The following is a 25401-nucleotide window of genomic DNA, read 5'->3' as shown; positions in this document are numbered from 1 at the left end:
TCAGCAGGCCTTCGATACAGTCAAGCAGAGCTTGACTGAGGCGGACCAAGATCGCCCATTCCACATCGTGTGTAACGCGTCCGATTTTGCAATCGGATGCGCGTTGATGCAGTACGAACACGAGGGCCGTGATCGTGTGGTTTACTACCAGTCGCGTCAGCTGAAGCCAGCTGAGCATATCTACCCTGTACATGACAAGGGGGTATTTACCATGAAGTATGCACTCGCGAAGTTCCGAGTGTATTTGCTTGGGAGTAAGCCCTTCTTGGTCTACACCGACCATGCTTCACTGCGCTGTGAAGACTCCGCTTATCTCGCAACAAATGGCGAGATGGTTAACGTTATTTGCGGAGTACGACTTCCAGTTTGAGTACAAACCTGGACGATTGAATGTGGTGGCCGACGCGTTGTCGCATCGACCTGATTGCGCTGTTAAGACAGCCGACGTCAATTCGATTGGCGTCGGCAGTAAGTATTCCGTCGTCGACATTGATCGACAACGTGAAGAACGCGTTGGCGAGTGACGCAGACGCGAAAAAATTGTTCGTCCATGTCTTAGCACCTTCCGACCCGGCACGTCAGAAGTTGTCGCCAAATCGGCGAGCTCGTGTACATCGCTATCGTGTGCACGACGGACTGCTACTATTCAGCGCAGTGAACGATGATCCGGATCATCTTGCTTTCCGGATGCTTTAGCTCCTTCAAACCTTACTGCTTTCAAGAAACAGTTTGCGTTGTGGCTCTACTCTAATGGAAGGCGTTCCATAAGGCGTCGCATCCCACGGTGCTGGTAGCCCTCGTGGCGATCCCTTCGCCATACGAGCTCGCGACGACTCTGCTTAACATGTGTTAATCTGACTTCAAAGTAATGATATCGCACAAGCTTTTAAGCAAGAAGTGCACTCCCAACACAGATGGCTGGACGGACATCAATGGCAAGAGCGTAATCAACTACGTGCTGCAATATGAGGGGGAGAAATACTTTTTTGGAGTCCGTTTACACCCGAAGCACTTCTCACGATGCTGAGTTTCTGGCTGCTGATGTCAAGCGTGTATTGAATCCATGAGATTTACGACTTTTGTTGCTGTTGTAAACGACAATACAGCGACCAACAGGATGATGCGCCAGAGCTGCAGAAGGCCTAACCTCACATGTATTTTGCTGGGGAAGCTGCAAGCCAGCTGCCGCAAGATGGTAAAGTTCTTCAAGAAGCACCAGCTGCTGTGAGCTGATCTGCGGTGACTGCAGAAGCTCAAAGGCATAAATGTCCTCGCGATGCCAGCGGATACGAGATAGGGCTCGATTAAAAAGTGTTTCGGGTTTGCTCTCGAACCGGAAAGCCTGCTTCTTTCGATGATCAGTGGGGAGAACTTCTCAAGGCAAAATTCAAGAAGCAGAAAGCGAAGCGCCACGTGGTATACGACGTGGTTTCTGCCGGTGACTTTATTTCCCAGCTAAAGGAGGCGGCCAGTCTGCTGAGCGTGTTGTCTACAGCACATATTGTTTTTAGCTCGGAGCCAGGCCTATATCGGATTCGATAGGATGTTCATAGAGCTTCCACAGAAGTACGTGGAGATGGAGATGCCTAATTCGGAGGTAGGGACTATCAGCGGAATTGTGGATGACCGTTTCGACTTCACTTACAGCGACGCTCACAGTGTGCCGTATCTACTCGAACACCCGCTACGGCGGAGAAGGCCAAGCCCATTACTATACCAGAGTATTGGATTAGTCTGAAAGGATTTCTTTTGTTACAAAAGGTGGTGATGCGAGTTTTCACTACATCCTGCTCCAGCGCAGCTGCAGAGCGCAACGTTTCGACGTACAAGTTCGTCCGTTCGTCCGTGCGCGACAGTCTCAAAGAAGGAAGCGGTGAAAAGCTGGTTTTTACCTTCTTCAACGCAAACAATCTTGACGCCGAGGGTATGGCTCTGTTTGACGGCTTCGAAGATCTCGCTAAATCCAGCTCTGACGAAGAAACCAGGAGCGAGGACATTTCTTTTGAGTATTACTAAGTAGTTAGTGTATATCTCAAGATAGAGTTTAGCAATATAGCAATTCCTTTAGTGTGCACTTCATTTTGCGAAGCATAATTGTGTTGTGTACATCCAAGCCTTGGTAGCCAAAATAAGGACCAACGACGATAATTTCGTAGCCAAAATGAGGACCACCGACTACAAATACCGTTGCCAAAACGAAGACCATCAGTTATAAAGATCGTAGCCAAAACGAGGACCTCCGCTCAGAAGCCGCTGCCGAAGTGAGGAGCCAAAATGAAGACCACAAGCCATAACACGGCCGTTCTCAGAACGCACCTACCTAATTCTCAGCGTGAAAAGCTATTTAATGTAGCACCGTCTATGGACTATGCAGATCACTACGGATAAAAACAACCATCCTGCTAAAGCACGTCATTTCTTATTGATCTACCTGAGAGTATACATAAGAAAAGATTAGCATACTGATTTTACGAATGGATAATTCATAGCGTAATTCTGGTAAAAGTGCGTCATTTGTTTTAGTTTATCAAAGTACAGAAAAGAAAATCGAACTATTATAATTTAACGAAAAATTATTCTTACTGTAATTCTGGTAAAAGTACTTCATTTGTTTTAGTTTATCGACCGAGCTGAGAGTGAACAGAAATATTATGATTTTGAAACTGTACGTCTGCTACCAAAAGCTGAAACCCCAGTGAAACTCGTGTAAGAATCTTAAATGCAGATTTAAAAAAGAAAAACATAGTCTTGTTACTAATAAAACAAATTTTAGTCTTCATAATTGCTAGAGCTGTCGCAATCTTTCTCTTCTGAGTTGGAATCGTGAAAACGAAGTAAATCTTGTGATAGCGCCTGCTCTACAGCCTTATCTCTAGCCATCAGCTCCGCGTATGTCGCGGGAAAAACAGTGGAACGACAAACTGGGCAAGATACTAAAACCTCCCGCGAGCTAATGTGCAGCATTATGCACACCCGACAAAAATCTTGGTGGCACCTACCACATTGCGAAGGGGCTCTCAGTCGGGTCATGTCAAACTGGACAGGTGTTCTCTTCGACATCAGGATCGTCCCGAATCTCGAGTGCTTCTGTTGGCAAAAACTCGTATTTAAGTGTGTCTTCAGTTGTCCGTGATGTAGCCGTGGTCTCGGACTCATCAGCTGGCTGGAGAATTTCTTGTGCGTGTGTGTCCACAGTTGTCTGCGCTGTAACCGGGGCGTTTTATCGCCTTTCACGGCGGCGTTCATTCCGACGAATGCGACGCCGTTGCTCTGAAGCGAGTATTGTAGCAGATAGATCGATTTTGGTGACGGCGAACAGATGATGCATGTGCAAAGCCGCGCCTACAACGAGGGTACGTGAGCTCGCTCATGATAGCTTGATAATCACTCTGAATCCCATCGAAGCTTACTTTTTATTTTAGCCCATAAATTCCTTGTCTAAAACTGGGTGGATGGGTCGCGCAATATACACTTAACCCAAATAGCCCAAAATCCAATTTAAGAACGCTGCCGGCCGCGTCCATGATGCACAGACAACCGTTTAGTGTGCATAGCGGTCCACATGCTCACAGAACACTGCAGGTCTTGTTCCGTCGTCCATCCATATTGGGTTTGTTAGCGAATATATCTGGCGATTCATCTAACATCAATCCTGGAGCCACGCTCAAGACTCACTAAGCATCCGTCTTTCGCGTCGTGTCAGAACGTCCGTTTTCCGGGCGTCATCCGTACACAACAATGTCAGTAAGTCGGTGCGGACAGACAATGCTCGCGCATTACAGTTAATCCTATTTGGGCTGTGCTGTTTCAGCACTTCGTTGCCTCCTATCTCAGTATTAATTCAATTTTGGGCTGTGCCACTTCGTTGCTTCCTATCTTAGTATAATTATCTTTTGTTTAGGCCTTCAAAAACAATGTGCACATAATTTACGGGCATTTAAACGAGACCGCTTTGCAGTGCAAAGCTCTTAGTGTAAAGTTTGCATAATCCCAACGCTTTGTTACATTAGGCCAAGCCGGCAAGCATTAAAACATGACGGAGAATGTCAATCAACGTAGCAAGCATCAACCTTCGTTCTGGGTGTATTGCAATGTGAAGGTTAACATGGTAGCATTATTGATCATATAACGCCATAGCTCCATCGAAGGGTGTCGCCCAGCGAATTACAACGCTGTATACTAGCTGGACAACACTTAAAGCACTCTGTGCGGAGCAAATCCGAAGAGGGAGCAAAAGATGTATTCCATAGCGAAGCAGAGCGAAGCAAGGGAATTGTGTTTTCCACACCAAACATTTAGTATCGGTATACCGCAGCTGTACCAGTATACACTGCTCCCGCTTGGTGCTGACCATACGTGGCGAGCTCTCTCACACACAACAAGCAACAAGCAGTCAAGAAATAAGGGGGGGGTCCTACAACGCTTTCTAACAATGACCACTCAAGCGACCTCCGAGACCACCAGCGCTCCCAACTCGCTGTCGTCCAAGGCCGATAATTAATCTACGGACAGCGTAGCTCCCGCCAGCAGAGATGTCGTCGTCGACGTCACAGGCGGTGACGAGCCGTGAACGGCTACTTCTGCGCGTACCACAACGGATCCCCCTCCACTGCGCACCAGCAAGCGTGCTGCGTCTCGCGGGACGACCGCTGCCGCGCTAGCGAAAGGACCGGAAGGGCAAAAAGAAGGGGACGAAGCGCACCCCGGCGGCGAGTACGTGTCGCAAGAAGCCCGACGATGGCGAGGACAACACGCCATCCGACCAGGAGCTCGAGGACAAGGTGGCTCCGCCCAAGTCGAAAAGGTCGAAGAAGGCCCCAGCTTCAACGGAGGTCCCGGCGACCAGCGTGCATCTCCCGGCGTCGCTCCTCCCTGAGACAACGTCGACACGTCTAGGCTTCGACCTGACGTCGCTCATGGCGTCGTTTGATCCCGGTCATGCCACGGTGAATTGCTGAGGGTTCTCGAGTATCACTCCACGGAAGGGGCTATGGAGCTTGTCAGTGTACTCACCCAGGAGAAGCAAGTATCTCGAGAGACGCGCGGAAATGGGAAGCGCGACCATTAGGCGCGACCCAGTAATTCCGGGTGCTATTCGACGGCTAATACCCCTCAACCGTCACGTCTAAGAGCCTTGCCTCCTGAATGTGGCGGGGCTGCCATGCTCTGGAGGATTTTGCTGCGCGAACAAGGAATTTCTTCGGAGGGCCTCCGTTTCGCTAATGAAATCCTCTCCTCACCTGCCGATCTACCGGGTTCCTCGCCTTCCAGGCTCACCCTTACCTGCGCTAGTGAATCGAGACAAGTGAAGTCTTCGGCTATACTGCCTCCTTTGACTATACAGTCCGGGTCGACCATACAGTCACCCACGGCTATACAGCCTCCCTTGACTAAACAGTCCGGGTCGACTAGACAGTCACCCACGGGTTTACGGGCTGCTTTGACTATACAATCAATGTCGTCTATACAGTCATCCATGTATACACGCCCCCCCCCCCCCCCGAGGGGGCAGCCCATCCAGGTCAGATGATCTGTACACTAGCGAGCTTATACGACGAAACGACCGACGCGATAATACGAAGTCTACCAAGGTCAAAATCCCGATGAATCCTGATGTATGTGCAAGCATGCCTTCGACTTCGGGTACAAGTCAAGCAAACCCAGCCAAGCTACACTCGGCTAGCAGAGATGGCACAGAAAACATACTTCGAATCGAAAGAACCCCACGTCGCCGTGTAGTCTCAAGTCAAACCGCGGACCAAATGCATGGTAATGCACGCCGGCGACGGGACCTGAACCGAGAAGTTCAGTCGGCTACGCTCGGGAAGGTCATGGCCAGCTTCGGCATAAAGCTACCAGCGGCTGATTTCCCTACAACGCAAGAAGGCGCTGATGGACCTGTGTACTTGCTTAATAAGCCTTTGCAACGCTCTTTGTCGGAGCTCGCACGACATTCAGCTTTACCGCTACCGGCGTTCGTGGAGCTGGTTCGGGGACAAACGGAGCGGGACTTTCGTCCGAGCAAGAATCTGGTCATAGCGGTGCTTGGCGAACTGTGCAGAGAATATAAGCACTTGGCGCAGATGCAGAAGATTGCTCGAGGAGGTGTCGAAGTCCAGCTTAAAGAAAAAACCACCTCGGCAGTCAGTTCGCCTAGTGAAGCATGGCTCGGCTCGGAACCGAATTAAAATCCTGTGCAAGAATATCAGGAAAAAGCAAGATGATGGGAAGTGCCTGGTCCTCGACATGGATCTTCTGAAGCAGTGGCCAGAGAAAATCATTAGTCCCTTCGGCGATGTGGACAAGGGAAGCAAGGACAACAAGGTTTCCGGACGTACGATTCACGATCTGTCATATCCGGAAGGAACATCGATCAACGATTGCATCGATCAAGATAGCATTACCAAACCTGATTGCATCCATTGCGACGCGGTAGCACGGGAGATCCTGAAAGTAAAGCAAGCATTCCGCGATGTTCCAATATATGTGATGGCGGGCGACGTGGCTACAGCCTTCCGGGATATTAGCATCCACAGCAACTGCGTCTACCTGTTTGCCGGGCTGATCAAGGAGGAGTACGCCGTGGTGATCGAGCTTTCCGCGCCTTTCGGATGGACAGGCTCTCCCGGATTCTATGAGAATTTTGGCGGATCGATTTCCCACGTTCATGGCTGCCATACCAACGCAGCTTCTCCGGCCGGTTTATACAATCACTGGGTGGATGACCACATTAACGTACATGCAAATATAAGAACGACCTGTTCCGACATGGACCGCTCCCTCCGCTACACAATGGTGGCCATTCTGGGCGCCGACGCCATTAACATTGAGAAGTTCACCAATTGAAAGACACGCCGGCGCGTTCTTCTCGGATTGGAGCTCGACTCAGTCAATGGAGTGGGCGCACTATCGTTTTTCAAGATTCAAAAGGCATGCAGGATTGTCGGTTCTGCTTATCACTCCCCGATGTTGACTAGAAAAGCGTATCGGTCGTTAATGGACATTTACGTCATGTAGCGGCTTGAATTCGGGCCGCACGACCGTTCCTTCAGCGTCTCCGCCACCGAGGCACAACCCCACTGTTTTCAGTGCATCTCCGTGACAGAAGCAATTCGAGAGAACCTGCTCTGGTGGTGGCTTACCCTCAGCTAAACGGCGTATCTCTAGAATACTTTAACGCTCTCCCCCGGATGTTCTGGTCAAAATGGACGCATCGGATGTCGGGCTGTGTGCGCTCGACGTACTGGCTAAGACTGCGCTGACCTACGCATTAACTCCATCCGAGCGACGCTGATAGCGGAATTTAAAACGGGAGCGACCAAAGGCTTTGACATCAACTTCCGCGAGCTCCTCTCGTGTGCCTTCGCGGTGCACGCATGGGGAAAGCGATGGTCCTCAAACAGCCCCATCGGCAGCAGACCGCGCCACGTGCACTTCCGTATCGACAATTCATCCGCTGTCGCATGGCAAAACAAGCTGGCCTCACGCAACCCCACGGCCCAAGTGATGCTCTGCCTGCTAAGCTGGTGTGAAACATCATATCGGCTTCGGTTTTCAGCGTCTTACGTCGCTGGAACAGATAGTACGCGCGCTGACGCCGGCTCCCGTACTACCGCTAACCCATCGGTTGCAGATCTGTTTGCTTCGCTAACACCTGGGTGGTCGCATGTGACGGGGTCACACAGCACCTTGCGCTAGAGGAAGTTATCTTCCGAGAGTATACAAACTCTCAGTGAACGGCAGTTCACAGGTCCCCTCTTTATTTAAAGAAAGGGAAGTGACCTAAATAAGGTAGATTGTAAACTGAGTATATTTATAGGTAGGTTAAGTTTGGGTTTAATACAAGCTATAAATTACCTATAGAAATGCAATGTCGTTTAACCAATGGTTGGCTTTGAACGACCTTGGTACCTTGTACCAAATATCCCGGTGTATGACGTGTCATACACCTGAAGTGTGAAGTGTCACACTTCATGTAACCAGGGTACACTTAGGGCTACGTACCCAGCTACATCCTCCCCCACTTAGGTTCGGTTTACCGACCAATCAGAATGAAGAGGTGTTCGTCACAAACTCTCATTCTCAAAGTCGAAAACCATCGACTTGGCCGCGCGAGCGCGGCGGAGGCTCACTTCACAGTTAGAGCCTCGAGCAGCAACCTGTGCGCTCTTCGTCTAGGTCTCCAATTCGACCTTTACCATGCCTCGTGGCATTGCAAAGAGCGGAGCTAAGACACGCTCCAAGGCTGCTGCCGATAAGGCGCAAGCCAAGAGCACTAAGCCTCACGGCAAAGGCTCTGCACTCAAGGAGGCTACTCAGGTGGCCTCCGAGGCGATCGGTTCCTCGGGTGACGCGGCTGTGGACAAGCGCGTAAGCAAGCGCCGCAGTTCGTCGCCCTCGTCTTTAGACAATCGTTTTAACCCTCGGTTCGTGGAACGTGAGTTAGACTCGGGCAGTGAGGACGATGCCGAGTCCGAGAGCACTCACGATGCTCCTGCGGGCTCTGTGGATGGGCACAGCCCAGTACCCAGTGAGCACAAAGATGACAGCGTGCAGTCGCTCGCTAGTGATCAAGGTGATCACAGTCCCAGGACTTCTGTGCGCTCTGAGAGTCCGGCCGTCAAGGCTAAGGGCGCTCCCAAAGCCGGTGGCGATGAGGAAGAGAATCCTCGCAAACGTCTCTCGCTTGCCGAGGGTCTTGCGCGTGCTAGGGTCTCTAAAGCCGAAGGCGCCAAGCCCTCAAAGAAGCGTACCGCCTCTAAGTCTCCACTCCGCGAGGAGAAGGAGACTCGACGCTCCTAGCAGAGTATCTTCGACTCCTCGGATGAAGATGAGGGGAAGGAGGAAGAAGAAGAGGAGGAGGGTGCTATCGTTGAGCCCCGGGAGGTCTCGAATGACCTCGACCAGCAGCAGGGGGAATTCAAAGCTGCCCAGCGTGTGCGTGGGGGTTCGGTGGCGGCACCCGTCAGCCAGGGAGCTGTCATCAACTCAAGAGGGTATTGGCCTCCCGAGGAGAGCTCTGGGGCTGACCTCTTCTTAGAGCTTTTCTTGTCGCTCCTCGTGGCCTTGTGGGCGGCTACACTTCTAGGGGCATCTATGAACGAGCCCTTGTTCAGAAAGAACAGCTGTTCGTCGACAACTTGGAGGCTGCTCGGTGTGTGCTTCTCGCGCCACACCGCATTCCCCTTAAGGACTTCACGACTTGTCGTAAGAAGCCCGAGACCCGGGGTGGCCTCTATCCTCTTTGGGGATACCCCTGGGTTATGCCCGAGAACTGTCCCACGTGGAGTTCTTGTGAGGACATGTTCTGGGCGTGGGTGGAGACTCTTAAGTACTCGCCCACGGAGTTACGGGAACTCCATGAAGATCAGCTGCTGTCCCGCATCCTGGACCAGCGTGATCTTCGTGTGAGGTTTGCCCACTGATCAGCAAGCGTATGCTATCCTGAAGCGTGCGGCTTCTATCGCTCACGATGAGCGCGGGTACGGTCTGTATTCATCGTCCGTACCCCGTTCGGGCAAGAAGCCCCGGACTACTTATGAAGCTGCCGCCGCTTCTGTTCCCAAATTGCAACAGCCTTCGGGCGGTCAATCAGGAGCCGTTCAATCGGCTCCCACGAGTTCTCGGAGTGGGCATAACCCCTCCACTTCACGAGGAGTTGTAGCTTACCGCGACGCCGTTGCTCCTGGAGGCTCCGCTCCACGTGGAAGTGGACTTTTCCATTCCGGTCAAGCAGGGGCGGAGGTGCCCTCGTACGAGTACGAGTACTCGGCGCCTCCCGAGAGCCACTCACGTCCGAGTGCTCCGACTGCGGGTCCGACACAGGACCCTGAGGTTGACCGCCTCCGTCAACGTGTCCTCGTGCTTGAGATTGCACTTGGCCTTGGGACTGGCGGTAATGCTGCTGCCCAGGCCGGGAATCAGGGCGAGCTCGCTCGTCTTGCGGGCCGCCTGGACCTGTTGGAGCGAGAGGTCGCGAGCCTGCACCTGCGGGTGGATCGCCGGGCCTCTTCGACCGATCTGGACGAGGTCTTTCGCATGATCCGACGGATCGAGGCTTTGTTGCCACGTCCGAAGCCGCCTTCGACGCACTCCCAGACGTACGTGTATGGTGCGTACCCGGCGTACTCAGCGTACTCGGCGTATGGCGCCGGGGTCCGTTCGTATGGAGCCCCTCCGGCGTACGGTCTTGACCGCAGCCTTGCCGTCCCAACCGAGGCTTGGGTGCCTGCTCCGACGACCTCGTCGACGACTGTGACCGGCCCTCGCTTCGAGGAGCTGGGTCAAGGGGGGTCTGCGAGTCAGCAACCCCCTGCGGGTCAAAGTACCGCTTAAGACGTCCGACATAGAACGTCGGGTGCGTCGTCATTGACTTTGGAAAGTCGATGGTATACGACGCACCCTGTCTGGCCAGGACTGCAAAAGGTCCGATGAAGCGGTGCTTCAGCTTGTTGCTGCCGACAGAGCTGACAGTGTCAAGAGGTAGGTTCCTCGTGTCTAGCAACACTAAGTCCCCAACCTCAAATATACTTAAGTTTCCTCTTCCATGTTTGTATGAGTACCCCTTTTGTTTATCTTGGGCCGCTGCCATGGCATCGCGGACCCTGCTGACAATGCTCAGCTTGGTATCCATAAAGGATTCCACCTGTTTCCGCAGCGAAACTGGTCTCACATCCGAGACCTGGGAGGAAAGGGCTTTCCGAGCCTCTCCCCCACTTAGAATAGAGGAGTCAGTGTCTCCTCGAAGAGTGAGAGGCACTCTGGGGTGGCGGAAGCCGTTCAAGTAGAACGGCGTGAACCCCGTGGACGCGTCCACCGCGTTGTTAAGCGCAAGCTCAACAACTGGAAGCCGCGTCGACCACGTACGTGGTGCTGCCGCGCACACATGTCCTCGAGCACTCGATTGACGCGTTTTGTTTGGCCGTCTGTCTGCGGATGGTCCGCTGTGGACATCTGCAGACGAGTTCCTAGTAAAGGGAACAGCGTTTTCCAAAACGCAGCAGTGAACCGCGGGTCTCGGTCCGAGACAATCGTCTCCGGAAGACCGTGATAGCGGAACACGCCATCGACGAACAACCTTGCGGTTTGCTCGCCCGTAACAGTGACGGGAACTGGAGCAAGATGTACCATCTTGCTCAGCCGACACACGAACACCAAAATTCCGGTGTTGCCGTGTCCGTCGGCGGGAAGCCCAACGATGAGGTCAAGACTCATCGACTTCCAACAGTCAGCCGGTACGGGCAGGCTCTGTAGTGGAGCCGAAGAGTGCCCTGCGGGTTTTTGACCCGCTGACATGTTTCGCATGTCTTAACGTACCGGGCGACCCACTTGTGCATGTAGGTCCACCAGAAGGACTGAGAGACCGACAGAAAGGTCTTCTCGCGGCCCAAGTGGCCGCTGGAGGACGCGTCATGCGCCTTCGCGAGGATGTCGAACTTCAGATCCTCGTCGTTGGGTACAAACACCCGTGGAGGATCAGTGGGCTCCACCCGGTAATAGAGGAGGCCCTCCTTCAACTCATATCGGTGGAGCCGTGAGCGCTGTCGCGACGAGAGCCAGTCGGACTTCGCGCTCGTTCCGGCCATAAGGAACTTGACGATAGGCGCGACAGCCTCATCGTCCCGATACGCCATGCGTATCCGATCATATAGATCCGTAGTCACCCGCGTGATGTGGGCCAACTCATAGTCGGGGCGCCGAGAGAGGGCGTCCGCAAGCACGTTGAGCTTGCCCGGCTTGTATTCGACGCGGAAGTTGTTTTCCGCGAAGAAGGACAGCCACCTCGCCATCCTTTGGGAGAGGTGAGGCGAGTTAGTCGCCGTCCTCAAGGACGCGTGGTCGGTGTAGATCACAAAGGGCCTAGAGCCCAGAAGGTGAACACGGAACTTCACAAGGGCATATTTCATTGCCAGGAGCTCCTTGTCGTGGACAGGGTAGTTCCGCTCGGCGGCTTTGAGCTGCCTGGACTGGAACGAGATGACTCGTTCGTGTCCAGCCGGGTCGGCCTGCAGCAATGCACATCCGATGGCGTAATCGGAGGCATCGCAGACGACGCTAAACGGCTTCGTCTCGTCCGGCAGGGCCAGGACAGGGGCCTATTGGAGATTGGCTTTGATGCTGTCAAAAGCATCCTGGTGCTCTTGCTCCCAGCGCCAGTCGACATCCTTCTGAAGGAGACTCGACAAGGGCTTAGCGAAGCCCGCGTACCCTGCGCTGTACTTGTGAAGGTAGCTGGCCAAGCCCAACCACTTTCGAAGATTTTTCTGGGATCGGGACGTTGGCCATGCTGCTATGGCCTTGGCCTTTTCTGGGTCAGCCCGAACGCCCACGTTGCGTACGAAGCAGCCGAGAACTTTAATCTCTGGTGACGCGAAAACGCACTTGACGATGTTGGCGTAAAGCTTGTTTGCTCGCATTACGTCCAACACTCGGCGGAGGTGCCCCAGATGCACCTCCATGGCCGTCTTGCCTCCCTCGGCACGGCTATGGACGAGTATGTCGTCGAAGTACGTCTGTACGAAGGTACGCAAAGGGCGGAACAATTGCGTCACCAGGCGATTGAACGTCGCCGGGGCGTTAGACAAGCCCTGCGGCATGACGAGCCACTCCCAAAGCATGCCGCTTGGAGTGCTTACCGCGGTGAGCGGGATGTCGCTCTCTCGCATCAGGATTTGGTAGTATCCGTCTACCAAATCCAGCGCACTGTACAGTACGCTCCCGGCCATGTTGTTCAACAACAAATCCTTTCGTGGGATTGGTGTTTGGGCCGGCACCGTTGCGTTGTTCGGCTTGTTATAAGCGTGAGCCAGACGCCACTTTCCGTTCGGCCTACGAATGCAGAAAGTCGGCGTCGAGTGCGGGGATTTCGACTCCCGCACCATGCCTGCCTTCGCTTTCGCGGCGAAGAAGGCATCAATGACCTCGCACTGTTCGCGCGGGAGAGGCCATTGCCTCATGACACAGTACTTGGTGCCGGGCACGAGATCAATCTCGTGCCGTACGCCTCGATCCGGTGGGAGTTGGGTCGGTGGGTGTTTGTTCACCACGTCCGCATACTCCGTCACCAAAGGATACACCGGATCCTTGGAGTTCTTAAGGATCTCAGAACCCAAGCGCGTCTGACGCTGCTTGTTCATGTCTTCTAGAACGTTCTCGTCCAAGACAGAGGAGGAGTTCAGCTCCTCCTGAGTGGTCCCAGGTCTCATGAGTACCATCTCAGCAATCTCTCCAGCCTTGAGATTGGTCAGGAAAGACTCAGCCGTCATTTCCTCGAGGTGCAGTATCTCTGCAACCTCTGGCAACGGTTCCAAGTGGACACCAGATGCCTTGACGGGTAAACCGGTCTCGCCATCGAGGATGTGATAACACTCTTCCACCGGCCTTGTCGGAGGAGCCCGGGCCCTGAACTCCGAGTCGCTTGAAGCGACGTCGATCGGAACGAAGTTCGGATCCGACTTGAGGCGGCGGCGGCGTCGCTGACGACGGCGACTTTGACGGGGAGCTTTGCTGCCCACGTCTAGGGATGTCGTCGCTACGACATCCGAGGCACTCGTGGCCTCGTGTGGTACTATGGTACCCACACAGGAAGCGTGTTCAACGCCTTCCTCTTCAGTTAAGGTCTGGGCGACAGCGTGTGGCACTGTGTTACCAACACAGGAAGCGTATCCGACGTCTTCCTCTTCAGTTAAGGTCTGGGCGACCGTGAGTGGAACTCTGTAACGCACTGTGAACACGCTGTTCTCAGTGTTCGTGACAGCTGCAGCTGTCTGCGGAACTAAGTTACCCGCCTGTGGACCTAGGTTACCCACTTGGCCAGCGTCTCTTCTGGGCGCGGCCACCATCAAAACATCCTCGGAGTCGTCATATACGTCGACGACTCCCAAGCATCTGCCGGATGCTTTGGTACCCTGGCAGCCCTTGCGGGCGCCCCGGCTTCTGACAGAGGTGGGAACATGACTTACCAATGCTCTGTCGGACTGCGCAGGGCGGCTGGCACCGATTGCCTTGCCTCGCCAGTCGATCCAGGGCTCGTGCTTCTCAAGCCAGGGCATGCCCAGGATCATATCATATGGATCCATATCGAGAACAGTGAACTGTTCGAGGCTGTCAAAGTCTTCAAACTTGACGGCCAGATCCACTTGGACGTTGGGGACAGTGACGACCTTCCCGTCGGCCAGTCGCACTGACACCGTCCCGTTGCCCTTGCTTTCTCTCAAAGCATCGGACAACTTGTTGCTGTTACGAGCAACCGTCTGGCGGCGTGCGAAATTCTTCGACGCCCCAGAGTCGATCAAGATTCTAAAGGGATGATCGTATCCCCGTACACATCCGTGTACTACGAGCAACCCGCCGCTGCTCTTCGCCGATTCGAGAGTGCGAAGACTCTCAGGGGCTAAGTCCCCGTGGTACCCGCCACCCGCGCACCCATCAAGAAGTCTTAGTTCTTCCCCAGTAGGGCACCCCGCCCTTACTGGTTCCCGGCGTTCCTCTGTCCCCGGGATCCTGGCTTCTGCCAGCGACCCTTGAGGACGGGCTTGGGGAAGGACCGTCTGCGGAGTCTTTCCGCGGGACAGTCGCGCTTGAAGTGGCCCACCTTCTCGCAGCCGAAGCAGCGGATGTCACGCTGTTCGGCGGACCCGAGTTCCATGGGAACTGGTCCGTTGGGGCTTGTTTGACCGGGAGCCGACAAGGAACTCCCAGGCCACGCTGAGGCCGGCGTACGCGCCTGGCGATGGCTGTACTCTTCTTGAAGAGCCACTTAAATCGCCTCTTCAAGGGTGCTTGACTGCACCCGGAACAGCTGAGTGCGCGCGGGGCCCACTCGAAGGCCGTCCATGAACACAGTCATCTTGATGTATTCGTTGAGTGGGTTTCCCACTAGGGACGCCGTGAGCTCCCGTATCTCTTGCACATACTCGTGCAGTTCGCGCCTTCCTTGTTTACACGCGAGGAAGCGCGAACGCTGGCGGTACTCGTAGTTCGCCGGGAGGAACGCGGCTCGGAGCTGTTCGCACAGCTGAGCCCAGGATGTGAAACATCCAGGGGATGTTGCTTCCCGTGTGTACACCCAACTCTTAGCACGGCCGCTAAGGTTGGAGAGTGCAAAAGCAACACGCAATTGCTCGGTCGAGATCAGAGCCGCGTCCATCGCGAGCTCTACTTCTCGGACCCAGAAGTGAAGGTTCTCGCCTTCCTTCCCTTCATACGGCTTAACCTTCAGCCGTATGGGCTCTGGGTGAGGTGGATTTGCTTCCGCCGCCGGAGCCTGCAGGTTCTCCCGCACATGCGCGATGAGGCCCTGCTCGTACGCGTCGAATGCATTGACGCGCTCGAGCTGCTCAGCCGGTGTTGATACCACCAGGCTCTGCAGGGCCTCCATCCCGAAGATGCCTGCCATCTTTCGAACCGACTCGAACTGAGAGTCGTTCATATGGGAGAAGTCGTTCCTATGCATGGCAACGAACTTCGGAGAGGTTCAGGTAGTCTACCCGCGGTGGCGTGGATTGACTACAAGTGCTACCGAGTGTGACGGGGTCACACAGCACCTTGCGCTAGAGGAAGTTATCTTCCGAGAGTATACAAACTCTCAGTGAACGGCAGTTCACAGGTCCCCTCTTTAATTAAAGAGAGCGAAGGGACCTAAATAAGGTAGATTGTAAACTGAGTTTATTTATAGGTAGGTTAAGTTTGGGTTTGATACAAACTATAAGTTACCTATAGAAATGCAATGTCGTTTATCCAATGGTTGGTTTTGAACGACCTTGGTACCTTGTACCAAATATCCCGGTGTATGACGTGTCATACACCTGAAGTGTGAAGTGTCACACTTCATGTAACCAGGGTACACTTAGGGCTACGTACCCCGTTACATTTCTAGTGGTAAGAGCGCAAACATGCGAATGATGTGAGCTAGGTTAATGAATTGTAGTGACCTGCTGCATCATTTGTCATCTGAAAGGATCCCCGGGGTCCCACTGGGACCCCGGTATCCCCATCAGAAACCGGTATCATTTTTAAGTTGATTTGAAATTAGTATAACTGAACTTGAAATACTTATTCTTTCTGTTGTGTGTGTGACGTGAAGAACTGCAAGATGGAAGGTTGGTTACTGCGTGGCTTTGCCAAAGTGCTTGTCTTCTTTTTCAACTTCTTCTTCTTGTTGCTACTGTTGGTGTCACTGGACGTGGCCTTGACATTTTGCATGCCAATGTCGTTGTGGCTCGCGACGAGTGTGTAGCGTTTCAACTCCTTCCTTCAGTACTTTCCGCAGTCTTGCAATGCGGCTACCACCCACAGGTATAACAGCTCGAATTTCTCGCTCTGATAATCCTTGTTGAAGAATCTGAATGACTATTCCTTCTGACTGTTGCCACTCGCTTCCATCTCGCCTTGTATTCATTTGATCCCAGTCGTTACGTTGACTCGTTTTGCACGCTTTCGAGGCGGGACGGTTGAACGTGAGCCGCCAGACGCCCGAGACGACATTTTCCGCAGCGACACCCGATCGAAACTGAAGATTGTGTCACAAGTCGCGACTGCTCAAAATAACACAATACCGAGCATATTTTATGCGGGACCCCGGGGTCCCGCCAAACGTTTCACACAGATTCTGTACCTACATTATACATGTCGGAACCATACAAGCATTTGAACCTACATGTACATACATGTATTAATCCTTCTTTTTTATTGAAGGAATCAAAAAATAGAAGTAGTCAAACTAAAATAAAAAAAGAGCAGTGAAAATTAATTTAATCAGACTGTTCCTCATTTAACGAACCTTCAAGAATCACCAAGCCCGCATCTAATACTATTTAGCATGTACGCCGCCGCTCCTCCCCCTGGAGGCGTTCGCCCCCCCACGTCGTCCGTGAAGCTGTCGCTGAGTGCCAAGAACCTAAAGGACCGCGATATCATCTCCAAATCCGACCCTTTCGCTGTGCTTTACGTGAAAAGTAAGATCACACCTCCCCACTTCACTCTCCCATCCTCCAAATAACCTGTCTCCTTTGTTCAGGCGGATCTGGGTGGACCAAATTGGGCAAGACGGAGGCCAAGAAGGACGATTTGAACCCCACATGGGCCAAACTCTTCCTAGTCGAGTATCACTTTGAGTCTGCACAGCAACTCAAGGTGGAAGTGTATGACCAGGACAGCTCGTCCCCCGATAAACTCAAGGATCAGGACTTTATCGGTGGAGCAGAGTTCACTCTGGGTCAATTAATGGGCGCTCCGGGTCAGAGTGGGTCTTTCCTTCTCACTCGAGGCAAGAGCACGTCCAAGCACCAAGGCTCGTTGCTGATCAAAGCCGAAGAAGTTAAAGCTTCCAGTGAGGCTGTTCGCTTCCGCTTCTCGGCCAGTTCCCTGGCCAATATGGACGGGATGTTCAGCAAGAGCGACCCGTTCCTGGTCATCAGTCGGCTGAGAGAAGATGGTCAGTCCTGGACCCAAGTGCACCGGACAGAGACTATCGACAACAACTTGAATCCGAACTGGAAGGTCTTTGAGTTGCCCATGCAGCAACTTTGCAATGGCGACTTCAGACGTCCATTGAGTCTGCAAGTGTTTGACGAAGATCGAGGTGGGAAATCGGATCTGATTGGGCACGTGCAAACGACGTTCGAGGAGATTCAGGGGAAGCGAGGTACCAACTTCGTTTTACACAATGAAGCGCTTCAGAAGAAAAAGGGCAAGAAATACACGAACGCTGGGCTGCTTGTGGCTTCCGAGGTCGAGATCTTCCGAGATCACACCTTCATTGACTACCGTGAGTGTATTTCTGCTGCTCTAATATCGCTTAGAGGAATTATGAGCTAACTTTTACTTGGTTTTGATAGTTCGTGGTGGTTTGGAGATGAATCTGATCATTGGCATCGACTACACGGCATCCAACGGACCTCCTAACGACCCGCGCAGGTACAATTTGACAGAATTCTAACCCTTTGATCTTATACCTGAACTTGTACTTATCTGCGTGTGTGTAGCCTTCATTTCATCGATCCGCGCGGACCGAACCAGTATCAACACGCCATTTCGGCCACGGTTTCGATTCTGCAAGAGTACGACGCGGACAAGCAGTTTCCCGTGTATGGATTCGGCGGTATCCCACCGGGCGCGTATGACGTGGATCACTGCTTTCCACTCAATCTGAACCCGTCGAACCCGGAAGTTGCAGGTGCTCAGGGAGTGCTCCAGGTACGGTCATTATTTTTCCGGGTAAGATGGGCTCACGACCTAATTTTCCTTGGATGTATCTATTTTCCCAGCTCTACACGTCATCTCTTGGATATATCCGTTTGCATGGACCCACGTGTTTTGCTCCGTACGACATGATTTGTCATGAGGAAATGCATTTTTTTTACTTACGTCGTATTTGTGCTGAATTAACAGATTGATTAACCAGTCGATGCGAATCGCCAACCAGCTCAGTGATCCCCACAAGCAAAAGTACTTTGTGCTGCTCATTATTACGGGTACGCAAGTGTATTTTACACTGTTCAGTCAGTCAGCAACTGATGAACTTGGCTTTCTGTTTTTATTCATGATTGAAGATGGCGCAATCATGGACATGCAGGCAACGATTGAGGCGCTGGTTGAGGCTTCCCACGTCTCTCCACTTTCAGTAAGTCCTAACTAGAGTCATGTTTCGACATGACGTACTAATGGAATATGCTGTGATATTTCTACCTAGATTGTGATCATTGGTGTGGGTCCCGCTGACTTCTCGTCCATGGTCGCTTTGGACGGAGACGGAGGCAAGCTGCGGGCTAGAAACGGAAGGGTATCTGCTCGTGACATGTAAGCTTTTCCTATCTCTTAGTTCTTACTTTGAAGCACTAACGTTTTTACTCGTTTGCAGCGTCCAATTCGTCCCGTACAACCGCTTCGTGGGGTACCCGGATGCTTTGACAAGAGAAACTCTCGCGGAGATCCCACGGCAGCTGTGTCAGTACATGAAAGTGCGTCGCTTAGTGCCAAATCCAGCGCTACCGCCAACATACCACTTGTTCTCCGAACCAACAGGGCCTCAATCGAGTGTTCCACCCGCCACTTCGCAGCCCCCGCCTGCTGCTAGTTCTCAGCCGCTAAACCCTGCGCAACATCCGAAAGCTCCTCAACAAGGCTACGCCCAAGCCCCACCCCAGGGACAAGGAGGTTACCAACCACCGCCCGGCCAAGCCCATGGATACCCACAAGGAGGATATCAACCACAGCCAGGCCAACCCGGTCAAGCCCCACCCCAAGGATATCAACAAGGACAGGCAGGCCAACCCGGTCAAGCCCCACCCCAAGGATATCAACAAGGTTACCAACCACAGCCAGGCTTTCCCGGACAAGCTCCTCCCCATGGGTACCCGCAAGCAGGACAGCAGCCGCAACCAGGTTACCCCGCCCAGGGCCCAGCCCAAGGTTACCAGCAAGGTTATCAGCCACAGCCAGGCTATCCCGGCCAGGGTCCGCCTCAAGGTTATCAGCAAGGCAGCTACCCACCGCAGCAAGGCTACCCTCCTCAAGGCCCACCCCACGGAGCAGCTCCTGGTTACCCAGGCTATCGTGGTTAATCACCAAGGACACAAGGCTACAACGCGTGAAACAAGTCCCCGGTCATCGTGTTTTTTTCAGGTTCAAGAAATTTATTGATTGCTATCAACGTCTCAGTTTTGCTCAAACGAGGAACTGCTTTAACAATTGTCTTTTGTATCGCCAGGCCTCTGATTTCGACGAAGACAATTGATCGTGCAGTTTCTTAATCTCTTGGTGCAGGGCCTGCGTATTCTCTTCGCCCAGTACGGGATTGGAAGAGCCCGTTGAAGCGCCTTCGGATGTTTGTTGACGCCACCGATGGAAGTATGAAGCCGTTCGCTTCACCTATCGACAGAAAAGTTTAGTGATGTTATCGCATGTTTACATGACGTACGTAACATACCGTGGTTTGACGAATAACGTGGCTTATTCTCTCCACTGCGATCATGCGGTTCCAACACGAAAGTGCTTGAGCTTGGAAGTTCTGTGCTTGCAGTTGTCGGGTTTGATCTCGCCACTGATTGAAGCTCCTGAGTTTTTTGCGTGACTCGAAGTGCAACGCGATGCGATACATGTGCAGGACAGCGTTTAGACGCATGATCCTCATGTTCGACGCTTGAAGTTTCCAGCGACAGAACAGTTCCTTTGCAGCTTGGTTGAGTTGTGCGTGGCGGATGAGAAGCGCCTTCTTAAGAGCTTCAAAGCGACGTGTACGAACTTGTTCCAGCTGCATTCGAACCAGCACTTCATCCAACGTTCCAATGGAGAAATCGCTCTCAATTGGCTCTCGCGGACTGGGCCTGTCTGTCTTAAACTCCGTTTCAGCTTGAAGAAGGGCTACCCGTTGATCGATCTGTGAACGTTGCAGTGCATACCTCATTTCCAGTCGGATACTGTAGCGATCTTCATCCAAAGCGCTCTCCTTTTCCTTGGCTCGAACTGCTTCACAGTGTCGCCATTCATTAATTCGACGTTCACACTCCAATTTCATGTGCTCAACCACGTTCGAGGAGTCAAGTTGCGCTTCGTGCAGTGCCAGTGACACTGCCAGTTTCTGTCTTTCAGCGGCCTGTTCCTCGGTAAGTTCGAGCTTCTGTCGAAGCAGCTCAATGTCTCGCTTGTACTTCTCGATGCGTTCATCGAAATCAACTGACCCTTCCAATAGCACATTGGAGGACAAACTTCGAGGCGTTGGGATGGTCTTGGGTACCGGTGGAAGCAAACTTTGACTTGTGGCGTCGGCTCTGGTAGCCTGCAGAGAGCTGAGCTTGAAAGTGGCGCTTTGACGAGCACGTTCGGCGTCTTCATATCGATTCTGAGCTTCCTCGAGCAACGCTACCATTGACGCCATTCGCTCGCGCTCACTGGCTTGCACTGCTAGCACCACATCTTTCTCTTGTCTGAAGGCGTCGCCGGTGTTTATTGCATCTTTAAGAGAAGCTTCGAGCATCTCGATACGGCGTTCTGCGGTTTGAGACTTGAGTCGTTGACTGGCGTTTTGGTCTTTCAGTACGTGTACCTCATTTTCAAGCTCTTGCTTTTCCTTCTCAAGTCGTTGAATGTATCGACACAACTCGGAGTTTCCGTCTTCGTCATTTGACTCACCGTCATCTTCGTAAATGAAGTTATCCGCATCGTCTTCAAGCACCGGAAGGCTTGGTAGTCGAACTCGCGACGACTTTGGCTCTACATCATTCGAACATAGCTTACCTGGCACAGGAGGAGGTAGACCTGATGAATTCATTGGCAATCAAGGTACGACTTGCAGGCTTTCAACCACTTCAACCCGTTTTAAAAAACCCTTACTACTGCTCCATTTGAAGACGTTCGAGTGCGCTGATCTATTTGAAGCTGCAACACTTTTCAATGACCAACGGAAGCACCAGATAGACATGTTTAAGCTCCGTTGAGGAGCTACCTCCCAACTTAGAATTGAATTGGCCTTGTACCTCAGAATACGAGGACCGTGTGACTATTTTCCACCAAGGATGGTCTGTCTGCACTTCTTGAAAAGTGACGAGAAAGGATCGAAAGCCACGTTACCTTGTCCGTAACTGCATTCATCATGGGCTGCGTTCAATCGGTGCAGAACCAAGTGGGACAGACATTTGATCCGGTCATTGTGAGCGAAGATGCTGTCGGTAGGCTTGCATACCCAGCCAGACTTGTCATAAGATGCTAACACCTCTGATCGTAGAACGGAAGATGAGTATTCTCCTGCGCGAAAAACGCAACGCGGCTTCACGTCGTGGCGACATTTTCGGCGAGAGTGTGCAATTTGATGCACCCCTAGAACATAAGAGTGTAGCGAAGTCGTCCGAATCGACCAAAACCATCCGACAGGCCCTACTCAATAATTTTCTTTTCTATACTATCGGTCACAGTGACATCGACTCCATTGTGAATTCCATGACGGAGAAGCTCACTGTTGCTGACGAAGCTGTCATCAGCGAAGGCAACCACGGCGACTTCTTCTACGTTGTTGAAACGGGTCTGTTCTCCGTGTCAGTGCAAGGAAATGTTGTCAACTCGGTGCAACGAGGTGCCACGTTTGGAGAGCTGGCGCTGGTCTACAACTGTCCACGTACTGCCAGCGTGACGTGCTCACAACCAGGTCGTCTTTGGGCACTTGACCGCGTCACCTTTCGTCGATTAGTAGCTCGTATCCAGTCGGAGCAGATAGGCGAGTGCAAGAGTGCTCTTCGTAAAGTATCACTGCTGTACGCGCTGACTGATACCCAGCTGAACCAACTCGCTGAAGCAGCTCAGTTCGTCAAGTTCACGAAAGGTGAGCGCATCATTAAGAAAGGAGAACGAGGCAATGTCCTGTACATCATTAAGAGTGGTGCAGTCGTCTGTACCGACGTGGGGGACAGTCATCGTATGGAGTCGGTGCGTCTGACCGAGAACGATTACTTCGGTGAGCGTGCGCTCATGACGTTGGAACCTCGTGCCGCCAACGTGACTGCAGAAACGGATGTGACTCTTATTGCACTCGATCGTCAAGCTTTTGATGACCAGCTGGGAAGTCTTCGAGAAGTGATCGATCACAATATGAGCATGCGAGTGATACAGTCTATTCCCATGCTAAAAGTTCTCTCGACTTCGGAAAAGGAGAAGCTTTTCTTGGCACTGCAACCCGTATCGTTCACGGACGGGGAGCTCGTGATCAAGGAGGGCGACCACGGCACCGCATTTTACATCATCAAGAGCGGATCTGCTGTCGTTGTGAAGTCGATCTCCAATTGGCAAGGAACGCGTCAAGAACCAGCGGCTGAAAGGCCAGGCAGGCATCGGGTCCGATTTCCGCGTCTGGAAGTCCGAGACGGAGATGGCGCTGCGACAGCAGTTTGACTAGAGACCAACGACACTTGCTTTCAAATGGCGTGTTGATGGCTACATTTTATCACCATTTTGACAGTTATCTTGATCTACGCTTAAAAAAATTGTATTGAGTGTAATTACGTATAAGACTGAGAACGGAGACGTGACCCAAGAAAAGAGACAGATAGCCACGTTATCGACAGGGAACTTCTTCGGTGAGATGTCTCTTCTACACGGTGAACCACGACAAGCTGACGTTATCGCCAATGGTCATTTGGAATGTCTGTCGCTTGATCAAAGCAAGTTCGTTGAGCTTCTAGGTCCTATCCAGGAGATTTTGAATCGCGAGGCTGAGGAACGTCGAATATCCCTGAAAATGCAGGAACAAAAGCAGATCAAACTGGACGAACTGGAAGTTCTACGAACTCTTGGATCGGGTACATTTGGTCGGGTCAAGCTGGTACGACACAAACCCACAGGCGCATTATACGCACTCAAAATACTCAACAAAGCGTCCGTTGTGGCGTACAAACAACAGAGGAACGTGGTGAACGAGAAGTCGGTGATGACACAATGCAATCACCCCTTTTTACTTAAGTTATACACAACATACAAGGACGAAGCTCGGCTTTATCTACTGATTGAGTTCGTGCAAGGTGGCGAGTTGTTTACGTACTTACACTCGACACCGTCGTCTCCTGGTCGATTACCGAACGACCACGCGCGATTCTACGCCAGTCACGTGCTTATGGCTCTCGAGTATCTTCACGAACGCTGCATTGTCTATCGCGACTTGAAGCCGGAAAACCTGCTGATCGACCCCGTGGGATACCTCAAAGTCGTGGACTTTGGCTTCGCCAAGGTCGTAGATGACCGGACTTACACTTTATGTGGTACAACCGAGTACCTCGCTCCTGAACTGGTGCTGGGTAAAGGTCACAACCGAGGAGTTGACTACTGGGCACTGGGAATTCTCATCTACGAGATGATTGTGGGCCACTCGCCGTTTGCAGGGTCCACACAGGTTGGCCAGATGCAAATTTGTCGAAATATCGTCAAGGAGAAAGTTGATTTTCCCAGTTCGGTGAGTTCTTCTTGTCGCGATATCCTCTCGAAGCTGCTGGAGCGAGACCCCACCAAGCGACTTGGTATGACGCACGGTGGGGCACGTGCCATCCGTACTCACGCCTGGTTCGCAAAGGTGGACTGGGATGCTATGTTGCAGAAGAAAGTCAACGCTCCATACAAACCCAAGCTTGCAGACGCTGAGGATGACTCGAGATTTGAGAATGTGAAGGATTCTGATGAAGAAGCTCCGGTCTATAGGTCAGATGGTCACGAATGGGACAAAGACTTTTAATATTTGTACTGCATGTAGTAGTAAGTAATAGCATAATATAAACAACACAATGAGCAAGGAACAAAAGCTAAAGAATTTAGTTCTTTTTCTTCTTAGAGCGGACCTTCTTCTTGGTCGACTTTTTGACGGCAAGTGGGTTGGGTCCCTTCGCTCGTTTCTTTTGAAGTCTTTGCTGCTCTTCTTGGCTCTCTCCGCTTTCTCCTTCCTGCATCTGCTCCAACTTCCTCTTCTCGTTCACGTCTAGCTTGGCCATATTTGCCTTCTCTTCCTGACGAACAATCGCTAACGTCGCGCGTGAGATCTCCTCAAACACCAGCACCGAGCGGTTTAGGTAGAGGAGTGGCACACCAGGTACCAGACGCAGCGCCTTACGAAGCTCCACCTCCTGTGTGCACACGACAAACTTGCGCTCATTTTTTTCGCCGATGATGTTCTGGATGTACTTGGACACGTCCACGGTCTCTTGCTTGTCAGCCTCTGATTGGTTGTAAGCCTCCGCCACCTTGAAGCTCTTGGCTAAATCATAAGCCTCTTTGGTGGCTTCTCCGAGCGTTTTGAGCTCGTCTAGAGCTGCGCGAGGCACGTAAAACTCGCATTCGTGTGGCTTCACTTGTAGGTATTTAGGAACGCGCTCATGCACATCCACCTTCATCTGCAAGCACATGGCGATGAAGTTGCCATCCAGAAGCACCTTGTAAGGCGGCTTGATGCCACACAAGAAGTGGAATTGGCGCAGCGCCTTGCGGATTCCCTTGGCACGTAGATACCGCATGGTGCGTAGTTGCCACTCGATTTGATAGTGACAGCAACTTGTGGCCAATGCGGTAAAAACGGGATAGGATTGGCTGAAATGTATCTGTCGAGTGACATTATTGGTTAAAACCCTTTGAAACTTTCGATCTTAAAGCGACGCATTGCTGGTGATGACTACGAAGGATGGCAATGCTGTTGCGCTGGTGGCGAATACAATACAAGAGAATAATATTGATGAATCCAGGCGGATTTTACAGGACACTCGCCTCTCACTGGCTCCGTGGACAGATTCTGACGACTACAAGAATCTGCCAGGGCCGTTGAAGCTTGGCATCGTGCACTTGCTGAACGAGACGCTCACTACGGCGGACTCACCACATACCAGGTGCAGCTGAACTATTCGCGTTGCACTGCTGCTCTTTGTTAATTTATCGAAACGC

The 25401-nt window shown here is 52.2% G+C and overlaps 4 protein-coding genes across 4 annotated transcripts; 2 read left to right on the top strand and 2 right to left on the bottom strand.

Moving 5' to 3' along the window:
* Positions 1-16769: 16769 nt before the first annotated feature.
* Positions 16770-19641, top strand: PITG_12295 (copine, putative; the record flags this gene model as incomplete). Its single annotated transcript, XM_002900852.1, has 9 exons — positions 16770-16955; positions 17018-17767; positions 17838-17916; positions 17985-18195; positions 18404-18473; positions 18552-18622; positions 18692-18798; positions 18860-18959; positions 19111-19641. The coding sequence occupies 9 exons, from the start codon at positions 16820-16822 to the stop codon at positions 19639-19641; spliced, it is 2055 nt and encodes a 684-aa protein (XP_002900898.1).
* Positions 19642-19894: 253 nt separating this feature from the next.
* Positions 19895-21315, bottom strand: PITG_12294 (uncharacterized protein; the record flags this gene model as incomplete). Its single annotated transcript, XM_002900851.1, has 1 exon — positions 19895-21315. The coding sequence occupies one exon, from the start codon at positions 21266-21268 to the stop codon at positions 19895-19897; it is 1374 nt and encodes a 457-aa protein (XP_002900897.1).
* Positions 21316-21589: 274 nt separating this feature from the next.
* On the top strand, positions 21590-24208 carry PITG_12293 (cAMP-dependent protein kinase catalytic subunit, putative; the record flags this gene model as incomplete). The annotated part of the gene is made up of 3 exons (XM_002900850.1): positions 21590-21665; positions 21722-22757; positions 22981-24208. 3 exons carry the CDS (start codon positions 21590-21592, stop codon positions 24206-24208), a joined length of 2340 nt encoding a protein of 779 aa, XP_002900896.1.
* Positions 24209-24284: 76 nt separating this feature from the next.
* On the bottom strand, positions 24285-24994 carry PITG_12292 (rRNA-processing protein, putative; the record flags this gene model as incomplete). The annotated part of the gene is made up of 1 exon (XM_002900849.1): positions 24285-24994. One exon carries the CDS (start codon positions 24978-24980, stop codon positions 24285-24287), a length of 696 nt encoding a protein of 231 aa, XP_002900895.1.
* Between the last annotated feature and the right edge of the window lie 407 nt (positions 24995-25401).

Source organism: Phytophthora infestans, genomic scaffold, assembly GCF_000142945.1.
Source record: "Phytophthora infestans T30-4 supercont1.24 genomic scaffold, whole genome shotgun sequence".
Lineage (NCBI taxonomy): Eukaryota > Oomycota > Peronosporomycetes > Peronosporales > Peronosporaceae > Phytophthora > Phytophthora infestans.
Note: the sequence above shows the minus strand (reverse complement) of the source record. Positions and strands in the feature narration are given on the sequence as shown.